This window comes from Telopea speciosissima, chromosome 10 (genome assembly GCF_018873765.1).
Source record: "Telopea speciosissima isolate NSW1024214 ecotype Mountain lineage chromosome 10, Tspe_v1, whole genome shotgun sequence".
Taxonomy (NCBI): Eukaryota; Viridiplantae; Streptophyta; class Magnoliopsida; order Proteales; family Proteaceae; genus Telopea; species Telopea speciosissima.
Window position 1 is genome coordinate 44546243 of NC_057925.1, and position 13153 is coordinate 44559395.

The 13153-nt window shown below is 39.6% G+C and overlaps 1 protein-coding gene across 1 annotated transcript in view; it reads right to left on the bottom strand.

Annotated features, from left to right (window-relative positions):
* Window positions 1–786: 786 nt before the first annotated feature.
* Window positions 787–13153, bottom strand: part of LOC122643080 (chitin elicitor receptor kinase 1) — a 40356-nt gene continuing 27989 nt past the window's right edge. Inside the window, exons 7-12 of the mRNA XM_043836716.1 lie at window positions 3367–3460; window positions 3096–3247; window positions 2930–3018; window positions 1474–1612; window positions 1282–1380; window positions 787–1195 (exon numbers count right to left, since the gene is read on the bottom strand). Of these exons, the coding sequence (XP_043692651.1) occupies window positions 1031–1195; window positions 1282–1380; window positions 1474–1612; window positions 2930–3018; window positions 3096–3247; window positions 3367–3460 (738 nt within the window). The 3' untranslated portion in view covers window positions 787–1030. The remainder of the gene's footprint in view (window positions 1196–1281; window positions 1381–1473; window positions 1613–2929; window positions 3019–3095; window positions 3248–3366; window positions 3461–13153) is intronic.

A 13153-nucleotide genomic window follows, 5' to 3' on the forward strand; every position in this document is an offset into this window, starting at 1 on the left:
GGCTCACCAGATTAGCAGTTCTTTATTAATTCCTTCTGTTCATTGATTATTAATATTTATGGGATGCGAAAGAAACTCGAATCGATTAATTTTCGCTGCGCATTCGAGTATGGGATGGATCCTTCTTTCCATGTGATGGACTAAAGACGAATTTCTCCATCCCTATTGTGATAATTAATTTTATGAAATGCAATAGGAAAGGAGAAACCCTAATAGGGATGCACCAAGGTTCCCATGAGCGACCATGAAAAACCCTAAAATTAAATTAGAACACCCATGGGCTAACCCAGGGCGTGCAAAACCCTAAAGATAAATATCTTGGTCTCCTTAGGAAACCATGGTTTGAACCCTGGACCGTTGTTTGACCAACAATCCCAACATGCATGCTTAACTATCCTGTTTGTGAACAATAGTTCCTAATATGAAAATGCTACTGAAATAAAAATTCAGGTTGTAATTCTACTATGAACTCTTTACAAAGAATGCCAGCACACCAAAGGGGGAAAAAGTGAATTATGGTTGCTTGAAGAAATACGTGAATTGCGTGATGGGTCTCGCAGTTGTAGCTTCATCCATCATGTTAGGGAGATTAATACTTGTGCTAATTTTTTGGTTAGGTTCGTGCGACATGTGCATGAATTTGATCTTAGTATTAATTGTCTGCCGAAGGCGCTTTCCAATTTAACAAGGAATGTTGCTTCTAGTATGACATACTACAGGCTGTAAGCTCTATATTCTACCTATATAAAAGTTCCTTTTAACCAAAAAAAAAAAATTGAATGCCAGCACACCAAAGGGGGAAAACCTGCAATTTGCAGATTTATTTACTTATACACATTGGGATTATGTGCTCAATCATGGCGATTGAATATTTTCCTATCCTTTTCTCTCTACTTACCCTCGATGTTTTCTCTTCATCTTCTTACTCATGGCCTCATCATGCAGCATTTCACATAGTTCAACCAACAAATTCTCATACTAAGTATTCTTTTGCGTAAGTACATGAGAATCCAATGTCCCCTGCTAGCTGCTACCTTCCTGACATTAGATTTACTAATGGCTGGTTTCCATAGAAAGCGCGGACATCCCAATCCTCAGTTGAGGAAGAAAGGGTCATTAGTGCAACCACCATTGACCTCATGCTTGGCCTCAACTCGTGATTGTCTTGTGTGCAAGCCATGGCAAGCTGAGCCATCTGCAACCAAAACAGCCACAATAGCTTTATTAGATTTAGTATAGCAACCGAACCTTGACAAGATATTTGCTTATTTCTGCTTCCACCTTAAGAACTGAGTCAAGCGGATAATCATCCCCAAGCCTAGGGTCAACTAGTTTGCGGAGATCTTCTTTTGGGTCGGGCTGATTAAGAGCATCCTCGAACTGTATAATACCAAGTAGTAACAGTTATTTAATGGGTGATATTTTCAGAAGCAGTTACATCATCATTGAACTGAAAGGGAGTAAGAGAATAACCAAGGCCACGAGTCCTTTTAATTCAACACTAGATGCAGTTCCCTTGAGCACAGCTTCCTTGGCCGAAATAAGTTCATAAAGGACAACTCCAAAAGCATAGACATCAACCTTAGGAGAAACCTCACCATATTTAGCATACCTACACATAATTGATGTGAAAAGTCAAGCCATATTTGTTTCAAAAGTCCAACTCCAAGTTATTTGATGCTATAAAATGTTGCTAGGATGCAGTTCCAGCAAAAGATTATATTGAGATAAGCTGAAAATTACTAGTAAGCAAAAAATGGTGATCCCTGGAAAACAGGGCCTTTCAAAGATCGTGTGAGTTCATCAGGAGACAACCATTCCTATAACCCAAGCAAATCGAGCAGTGAATAAGTCCCTATAATTTATTTAATCCCCCAAGTATAGATCTCTTACGTATCCAATTATCCCCCTCTGGTACACTTTAAGATCAGGCAATAGAAACATTTTATAATAAAGATTCATGTGCATAAAAGTGAGACTTGCATGAACATTAATCATCATTGTAAAATGTGGAGGGGATGGTGACACTGCATAGCTCTATTCATAAAATTGAACTTTGTAATGGAGAGGCATTTAAATATCATGCTCCCTCTGAGGTATGTAAGTATCATAAAAGAAACTCCTGTAAGGAATGTTCAACCAAATCATATAGTAATGGCAGAAGGAATTCCCAACCATCAATTAACTAACAAAAAATTCAAGCCACAAAAGAATTGACAAGGCATTGTTAGTTTAGATTTCCGAATCAAATGTCTAACTAACCAAATAAACACTTATGGATTTAACAAATTCCTTACTTCAATAAACTAGCCTATAGATTTGTATACTTCCAGATCCTCACAAATTTCCCCCCAATAAAACAGAGCGCCCCCCCCCAAAACAGACAAACTAATAGTTTATGAGAACCATGTAAGTAGTCTAATACCAAACAATGATTCAGAATCCTACAGCCTATTCCTACCATGTTCCTGTCCAAGTATCTGAACCATAAGCTCACATGTCTCGTGAGAAGTCTAACAAGGCCATACATGAAGCACTATTTTCAGTGAGTTAATTCTGCAACTATGACAGACAGATTTTCACTGATAGCTGCTCTATCATCCACCCAAAACACTAGAAGAACATCCTGCAATTTAATACACAGCCAGCATACTAGGATCCAGAACAAATATGCCATGATGTCATGATCTATACCATGGTCTTTGGGTGTAAATGCTCCTTTCATATTATAAAGAACAAATATACCAGTAGAAATGCTTTTGGGGTGTTTAAGCATTTATGAATATATATATATATATGGAGTCAGCATTATCTCATGATAGTTTTTACTTCAATAATATTATACATATGACTTCTAATGACAAATAATTAGAACTGCAAGAGAACAGCATTACATAAAAAATAAATAAACCAACAGAAACCATCTTACTCTGGGGCCATATATCCAAATGTACCCACTAGACGTGTTTGCGATGAATTTCCAACTTCTGTCAGTTTTGCCAACCCAAAATCTGCAACCTACAAGATAACAAATTTTTATCAAACAAGACAAATTTTTAAATGTCTGCCTCTTAGCTAGAGGGGATTTTCACAACCTTGCCATGATAGTTGTTGTCGATCAAAATGTTAGCTGATTTAATGTCACGATGGATATAGACAGGAACGGTATGCTCATGGATATATTCAAGACCTCTGGCCGAATCAAGGGCAATTTGTACCCTACTAGACCATGGAAGTGGATCCTTCCCTGAAGGCAGAGGAAAGTAATTACAACCAATACATTGAGTGAACTATAAGCAGTTAATGGTGTTCAATTGTAGTCAGATAAAAATTGCATGTGGCATGGTTGTGTAATACTGTTCATACCTGAACCACGCAAATGTTGGCTTAAGTTGCCATTCTCAATAAACTCATATACCAGAAATAAACATTTCTCAACACAGTATCCTATCAAGCGCACCTGCATTGGATTTTAATGTAGAGTCACATATAATCAATAAAAACTAAATAACTACTCGCCTTATAAATAACTACTCCTATTAAGGATCATCTAGGCAAAACAAGCAACTCAAAGCTGTTATTCAACCATAAAAAAACAACTGGATAGCAATAAGCCAAAACATTCGTTGAAAAATAAGTTCTGAATGTTAGATAATTTATATCTTTCAGTCCGAGCTAATGTATTGATAGCATTTTTACTCTCACAAGCGTGGGATGTAAGCGGGCCAGGCTAGAGCAAGGTAGAAGTAGGCCCAGCCCACAGGTTTTTGGTCAAGGTCCCGGCTTAGGCCAAGTTGAACATTGCAGGCCTTGGGCTGCCATATATAGTCCCAGGTTGATATGCATACAACACTCACATATATAGGTTGGAATATGCATAGTTTACAGTTTGGGCTTGGGTTGGGCCATTGAGGTGGATGGAAGCCAATCCAGTCTGGCCCCAATTTTCAGGCTCAAGCTGAATCAAAAACAACAACTCAGCCTTATCCCAACTAAATGGGGTTGGCTGCAGGGATCCAAGCAAAGACAAAATATTAATAATAATAATAATAGTAAAAAGAAAAGAACACAACAACATCAACAAGACAACAATGACAACAACAGCCTTATCCCAACTAAATGGTCATTCCTTATTTTATCCTTCCTAGTTTTGCCACACATCCATCCCAACATCCTCATCTTCGCTACACTTAGCTTATCTATATGACGCTCCTTAACTGCCCAACATTCCGCACCAAACATCATAGCCAGTCATATGACTGTCCTATAATATTTTCCTTTAAGTTTTAAAAGAATCCATCGATCACACAACACTCCAAATGCACCTCTCCACTTCAGCCATCCTACTTTATTCCTCTCTGAAACATCATCCTCTATATCACCTTCTTTACTTATGATTAATTACAGATACCTAAAATAATTACTTTGTGGAATCTCCCTCTCATCAATTTTACCCTCCTCATTTTCCGTCCTGGAGTTACTAGGTTACACACCATACTCGTCTTCATTCTACTTATCTTAAAACCTTTTAATTCCATGGTTGATCTCCAAAATTCTAGTTTGGTGTTAATTCCTACTTTTGTCTCGTCCACCAAGACAATATCATCAACAAAAAGCATACACCAAGGAACCTCATCTTGGTTGTCACTAATTAAACCATTCATGATAAGTGCAAACAAATAAGGGGTTAAAGCTGATCCTTGATGTAACCCAATTGTAATTGGAAATTCATTACCTTGAACCCTCACCCTACGGTGCTTACACTAATCACCACATCATCATACATAGCTTCAATTATATCCACATATTTACTTGAAACACTTCTCTTCCCTGGCCAGATTAAATCTCTAGGGACTTTGTCATAAGCTTTTCTAGGTCAATAAAGACCATATGTATATCCTTCATGCTCTCTCTAAATTTTTCCATGAGTCTCCTAAGTAGGTGGATAGCTTCTATTATGGATCTTGCTGGCATAAAACCAAATTGGTTCCCCAAGATATTGGTTTCTTTTCTCAAGTGTGTTTCAATAACCCTCTCCCATACTTTCATAGTATGACTCATTAGTTTTATGCCTCTATAGTTATTGCAACTCTAGATATTGCCTTTATTTTTGTAAATCGGGACCACAATGCTTATCCTCCATTCATCTGTCATTTTCCTAGGGCTCATAATCTTATTAAACAGCTTGGTTAACCAAGATATGCCACAAATTCCTAAGCTTTTCCACACTTCTATTGGGACCCTATCTGGGCCTGTAGTCTTGGCTATTTTCACCTTTCTTAGGGCTTATTTTACTTCACAAACCTAATTTAACGTATATACCTACGAGGCTACGACAGGTGGTGCCTTGATGTGTAATGCCTTCTTCCAATCCACTATAACTCGGAATGTCTTCCTTAAGTAGGATGTTGAAATAACCTTTCCATATCTCCTTGTTGTCCTCATCCCATATTAGGATTGTACCATCTTAACTTTTAATACATTATACATCTAACATGGTCAAAATCTCAACTCATCCTTTCCCTCATTCTAGCTATCTTATAGATAGCTTTTCCCCCTTCCTTTGTGCTTAGATTGTAATAAAGATGTTCAATATTTCTTCGCCCTTGCTTTCCCCCCAATCTTCTTAGCTTCATTTCTGCCAGATTTATACCTTTCTAGATCTTCTATATCCTTAGTCTTAATTTGCCATGACTTAAAACTAGTTTTCTTAGTCTTAATGGTTGCTTAGACCTCATCATCCCACCACTAAGTCTCCCCAGGGGAATGACGTCCTTACGATTCGTCTAGGACCTCTTCAGCAACCTTTTTTATACACATAGACATCTCGTTCTACGTCGTATTAGTGTCTCCCTCAAAGTCCCAATATCCATGTTTGACCACTTTGTAAGTAAATGGCTTCAAGGGGTCTCCTTTTAAACTCCACCACCTTATCTTTAGGGCAAATAGGCTCCCCTATCTTACGATCCTGTTTAATGAGAGACATGTCCATGACCACCAATCTATGTTGAGTGGTTAAGCTCTCCCTTGGTATAACCTTACAGTCCTTGCAAAACAATCTATCAAACCTTCTAGCTAGGCTCAAGATGAGTCATAAAAATCAGCCTAATCCAAGGGCCACGCTGATCATGCCTCATGCCATCCCAGACCAAGTTTCATCAGGGAGAGTTGGCTTATTTGCAAACACTAACTACAGTAGAATCACCGACAGCAAAAGGTACTAAGGGCCTGCATGATAACACTTCTATTTCCCTATTTCTCTGTTTTTTTGTTCCTGGGAACGAAAAAGGAGTAGAAATCTGTTGTTAATACCGGTTCATTTTTTCATCTGAGAATGAACTGGGACAAAAATGTAGCTGAGAAATAATTAAAAAAAAACTCCTTTTAGGAACTTCTCTATTCCAGAATTAAGACGGAGAAATAGGGCTCCATGAGACTCAGCGCCATCTTCTCCAGCAAAGTTACGGTAAGCTCTCTCTCTCTGATCTCTCTTCATCTCTTCCCTGTCTCTCTACATCTTTCCCCTCTATACCTTTCTCTAATTTCTCTCCATATCTTCATTCCTTAACCCTTTTTTTTTTTTTTATATGTTCCATTCTCTATCAATCGATTTTGCTGTGTATTTTTTAAGTTCAACTTTCTAGCAATGGATGTCTCTTTTTTTTTTTTAAAGTTCCATCAGTTCCATCTCTCTAATCTCTCCTCTATGCCTTTCTCTGATTTCTCTCCATCTCTTCGTTTCCTAACCCTGTTTTTTTTTTTTCTCCATCAATCGATTTTGCTCTGTAGTTTTTAAGTTCAATTTCCAGCAACGGATTTGTCTCTCTTTTTTTTTAAGTTCCATCATCTCTCTCCATCTCTCCCCTCTATGCCTTTCTCTGATTTCTCTCCATCTCTTCATTCCTGTCCTTTTTTTGTTTTGAAGTTCCATTCTCTATCAACCGATTTTGCTCTGTATTTTTTAAGTTATATTTTCCAGCAATGGATGTCTTTTTTTTTTTTGAAGTTCCATTCTCTATCAACCAATTTTGCTCTGACTTTTTTAAATTCCATTTTCCAGCAATGGATTTGTCTCTCTTTTTTTTTTAAGTTCCATCTCTCCCCTCTATACCTTTCTCTGATTTCTCTCCATCTCTTTATTCCCTAAACCTTTCGTTTTTTTTTTTTAAGTTCCATTCTCTATAAACGGATTTGGCTCTGTATTTTTTTAAGTTCCATTCTCCATCAATGGATTTGTCTCTTTTTTTTTTTCTTTTTTGGGAATATTTATCAATATTCGTTATATATAATAGGATCTCAGACCTCCTGGTATACTTTCAATTCTCTGTCCAGGTATATATTATCTACATTTATGAGTGTTTCTGTCGGTTTCAATTGATACATCCTAAGAGATTAAGACACAGAGAAAGGAACAGAGAACATCACACCTCTATTATACCCACTAAGACCAGAGTTTAATTGATGGAAAGATTTATAGTAATAGAGAGCAAACAAACTAAAGAAAAGAACAGGGACAAGAACTAGACCTTGGAATACATATGACGGATACAACAATCCTTTTTTGGGTATTCAATGGTATTTTTGTAAATTTATAGAAGTGTTAAAAACAAAATTACTGTACATTAATGTTAGAACCGTAGGGGTATTTTAGACCCTTTTCTTATGTTTTTTATGTTTCTATTATGTGGGCTTTAGTCCCACATTGCTTATTTGTACTTTTGTTCTCTATTCTCATTGATATAAATAAAGAGCTTGGGATGACCATTAATCATCCAAGCCTTACTCTAATTCTAAATCTGTTAACATGGTACGAGAGCAGGGTTTCAATTAGGGTCCTCTACCTTCTATTTTCAGCTCTTTCTTTCTCTCTCTCTCTCTCTCTCTCGATCTCCTCTTCTCTTCTCTCTTTTCTTCTTTTGTTTTCTATTCTTCAATAGGGCAGTCATAGATCCAGTTGCTGCCCTTTCTCACCTCATTCTATGATTAAATAAGTTTCCATATCAACTGAAGCCTCCCATATTTGATTGATTTCACCTCCACTGTAAGGAATCAATCTCCCTTATTGAAGATCAAGAACTGCAGCAGGTTCCTTTGTTGAAGTTTTTTTTTATCTAAGATCTGCCTTGAAGACCCCCTAGATCGATTTCTACAAAAACAGGGTTTTTTTCAAAACCCTGACAAATATCGATCTAGGGGATGCTGTCCTCTGTTGGAGCTGATATTTGGAGGGGTGCCTAGTCTCTTCTAGACCCACACTCGAGCCAAGTTTCAGCACAATCCACTGATTTTTTTGCAGGTTTCTCTCCCTACATCGATCTCAACAAAATCAGGGTTTTTTTCAAAACCCTGAAAAAATCGATCTCAGGGTTTTGAGCCTCTGTGGGTGCTGGTTTTTTGAAGGCTGGTTCTCCACTTATAATGACATATCTGCCCCAAATTTGAGCCTCAATAATTCAGTTTTTGGGCCTATTCTCCCCTATATCGATTTTAGCCTAGTAGGGTTTTTTCAAAACCCTAAAAAAATCGATCTAGGGGCTACACTTGTCTACTGCTACTAATTTTTGGAGACACATCTTGTGACATTGAAAGGGGAATCTCCTCCAATTTTCAGCCTTTAATTTGGAGGATTTCTTGTGTTTCTTGTTACCATAGCCTTCTCTGCGATTTGGTTTGTTCTACTGCACTTATGGCTGAATCTGAAGTTTCTACTGGAACTTCTACTGATAATGGGTATAGTAGGAATGATACCCGTGATCTTGTCCCTAATCCTATCAAACTGGATGGGAGCAATTACCTGATATGGTCTCGCTCTACCTACTTTGCCATTGCTGGCCATATTGATGGCACTACGGTCATGCCAGCTACAGCTGGCCCTTCTCTGACCACGTGGATCTCCAACAATGGTGTACTTATGTCCTATTTGATTGGCTCAGTGCACTTAGACCTTGCCGATGGTTTTCTTCTCCTTGATACAGCCCATCAAATTTGGTCTGCTTGCAAGGAGACACATGGACAGCTCGGTAATGATATACAGGTGTATGAGCTCCGGCAGAAGGCCAATAATACCACTCAGGGGGAGTTATCTGTCTCCAAATACTATGCTATTTTGCGTAGTTTCTGGCAGCAACTGGACCATTTTTCTGATTACCATCCCACTACAGCTGCTGATATCACTACATATAAGAAAGATCTGGACAAAACCAGAGTCTATGATTTTCTGGCTGGTTTGAACATGTAGTATGACCAGATTCGTGTTTAAGTATTGGGTCATTCCCCTTTTCCCACACTTAAACAATCCTATGCTTTGGTCTCCTCTGAAGAGAACCGTCGGGCTGCTATGCTCCACCCTCCTGTTACTGACAGATCAGCCCTACAGTCTGCTGCCCAGGCTACTCCTGCCTCTGTCAAACATGTTTCTCTTGGTGATTCTACTACAGGGACTGTTACTTGTGAGCACTATCACAAGCCTTACCACACCAAAGAGAAGTGCTGGAAACTTCACGGGAAGCCAGCTGACTTAGAGGCTAAACGGGCTGCCAAGAAAAAAATAAAAAATAAGGCAAACCACTCTGAATCCGTTCCTACAGCCCCGGCTACTGACACTGGCCTATCCCAGGATGATCTACAGGCTTTCCTACGATTGCTAAGGTCTTCCGTTGTTGCTGCGTCTACAACATCAGCTCCTGCCACCTCTTCTGCTCCTTTAGGTTCACACTTTGCCCAGTCAGGTATTCCATTTAGTAGTCATTGTGCTTCTGTAGCTTCTCATCCTTGGATCATAGATTCTGGGGCTAAAGATCACATGACCGGTTCCTCTAGCCTGTTCCATCGGTATTCTCCCACTTCTAGGAAAGACAAGGTCAAAGTAGCTAATGGTTCCCTTTCCTCCATATCTTGAAAAGGAATCATCAACTGCACTTCTTCCCTTACTTTGTCTTAAGTTTTGTCTATTCCTAAATTTACTACTAACCTTCTTTCTATTAGTAGTCTTACTCGTGATCTTAACTATAAAGTGACTTTTTTTTCCTTCCCATTGTGTATTTCAAGATCTGGCCTCTGGAAAGACGATTGGATTGGGTAAAGTGCACGGTGGCTTGTACCTGCTTGATGATGGTCGTCTCACTCCACCCCCGTTACCATCTCCACATCAGAACTCCTTAATCTCTTCTAAAATTTACCAGTGGCACTCTAGATTAAGTCACCCTCCATTAGGAATATTAGCATCTTTATTTCCTACTTTGATCAAATCAGGTGATAAGACTGATTTTTTTGTGAGGTTTGTGTTCTGGCCAAACAGACACATTCTACTTATACGGTTTCAAATAAAAGGAGTTCGTCACTTTTCCAGTTGGTGCACTCTGATGTTTGGGGCCCTAGTCGTAAAACTTCCCTTTCTGGTCATCGTTGGTTTGTTTCTTTTATTGATTGTCATTCTAGGCATACATGGGTTAATCTTATGCACACTAAGAGGCAAATTTTTTCCTGTTTTCAGCATTTCCATAGAATAGTCCAAACTCAGTTCCTGGCTAACCTCAAGGTTTTGACAAGTGATAATGGCACCAAGTATAAGGAACACCAATTTCAGAAGCATTTGGCTGATAATGGGATTATTCACCAGACTAGTTATGACTTGTGTCAATACCCCAGCCCAAAATGGTGTGGCTGAAAGGAAGAACCCGACATTTGTTGGAAGTGACCAGGGCGTTGATGTTTTCGCACCATGTCCCCTCCCAATATTGGGGGGATGCTATCCTCACTGCAACCTATCTCATTAATCGGTTGCCTTCTCGTGTTCTGGACTCTCGCAGTCCGGCTGAACTCTTACATGGGAATTCCACCTTTGTGGTTCCTCCCAAGGTGTTTGGTTGTGTGTGCTATGCCAGAGACACGAAATCTCATGGTAAACTTGACCCTCGTGGGTTGCGGTGTGTTTTTTTTTGTTACTCTCCAACCCAGAAAGGCTATAAGTGTTACCATCCCCCTTCCCGTCGTACTCTGGTCAATATGGATGTTGTTTTTGACGAACATCTTTCCTATTATCCATCTCCACAACTTCAGGGGGAGAATTCTGGTTCTAGTGAAGATGTGTTTGTGCTTCCTCCCCTTGAGGCTCCTCCTACTTTGGAGCCTATGGCTGCTATCCAGCCTACTTTGGAGCCTACTTTGGCTGCTGCCCCTTCTTCCACAGGGATTCCTTTACAAGGGGAGCTTGTAGAAAATAATGATGGTCATGTTCCTAGTCAGGGGGAGTTGACCCTAGTCCAGAGGACCATCAGTGAATTTCAAAAGAGAATTGACGACTCGATGTCATCACCTACCAAAAGAGATGCTCCACAAGAGGGCAGCATCATTCCACTATGGCACCCATACCTATCCAATTGCCCGCTCAGGATCCAAATCCTCATCCTCCTCCTCCTAGTGAGAGACTTCTCCTTCCAAACTCCCTATTGCTCTTTGCAAAGGTACTAGGACTTGCACCTTGCATCCCATTTCTCGCTTTGTTTCTTATAGGTCTCTTTCTCCGTCTTTTCGTGTTTTGTGTGTTCTCTTTCTTCTGTTTCTGTTACTAAAAATTGGCAGGAAACTTATGCAGATGGAAAGTGGAAGGCAGCTATGTTGGAAGAAATGAAAGCCTTAAGAAAAAATAATACTTGGGATCTTGTAGATCTTCCTCCAGGGAAAAAACCAGTGGGATGTAAATGGATGTTTGTGGTCAAACAGAAGGTTGATGGCACTGTGGATCGGTATAAGGCACGTCTGGTTGCAAGAGACTTCACTCAGACTTATGGGATTGACTACCAGGAGACCTTTGCTCCTGTTGCAAAGTTAAATACAGTTTGGGTTTTGCTATCTTGTGCAGTCAATCTTGGATGGGATCTACAATAGTTGGATGTGAAGAATGCCTTCCTAAATGGAGAACTTGGTGAGGTATACATGAATATTCCACCAGGGTTTTCTTATGAGAGTAATCAAGGTAAAGTGTGCAAGTTGAAGTGAGCACTTTACGGGCTAAAGCAGTCACCTAGAGCTTGGTTTGGTCGGTTTCACATGGCCATGATTTCTGTAGGCTATAAACAGAGTAATGCTGATCACACTCTCTTTATAAAGAGGGCTGAAAAAACCATCACTGTTCTTATAGTATATGTGGATGACATTGTGGTTACTGACAACGATGGTGATGAGATCAACCGGTTGAAGAAGTTTCTTGGGCAGGAGTTTGAGATTAAAGATCTAGGGAAGCTATGGTACTTTCTAAGGATTGAGGTTGTCTGGTCTTCTAAACGCATCTTTCTCTCCCAAAGGAAGTATGTCCTAGACTTGTTGTCTGAAACTGGTTTGTTAGGATGTCACCCTTCAGATACTCCTATGGAGGCTACTATTCGTCTCAAAGAAAAGGAGGGTGAACCTGTTGATAAAGGCCAATATCAAAAACTAGTGCGGAAGTTGATTTATCTCTCACACACACGTCCAGCAATGTTGTTGCTGTGAGTGTTGTGAGTACTGTGAGTTTATGCATGACCCCTATTCTTCTCATATGGAGGTTGTCCTTTGGATTCTTCACTACTTGAAGTCAGCCCCTGGAAAAGGCATTATTCAGTCTCCTCATGGTAACCTACGGATAGAGGCATATACCGATGCTGACTAGGCTGGTTCTGCTAATCGAAAATCTATCTCTGGGTATTGTTCTTTCGTAAGGGGCAATCTTGTCACTTGGCGTAGCAAGAAGCAGAATGTGGTGGCTGGTTCTAGTGTTGAAGTAGAGTTTCGTGCTATGGCACAGGACATTTGTGAGTTACTTTGGCTGAAAGGCTTGCTACAAGACCTTGGTGTTCCTGTTCATCTTCCTATGATGTTGTACTGTGACAACAAAGCTGCAATCAACATTGCTCACAATCCAGTACAGCATGATCGCACCAAGCATGTTGAAGTGGACAGACATTTTATCAAGGAAAAGTTGGCAGACAGATTGATTTGTGTTCCCTTTGTGAAGTCTATTGATCAGGTTGCTGATATTTTCACCAAGGGATTGTCTGGAAAATTGTTCCATCCTAATCTAGTCAATTTAGGCATGATTGACATATTTGCTCCAACTTGAGGGGGAGTGTTAGAACCGTAGGGGTATTTTAGACCCTTTTCTTATGTTTTTTAAGTT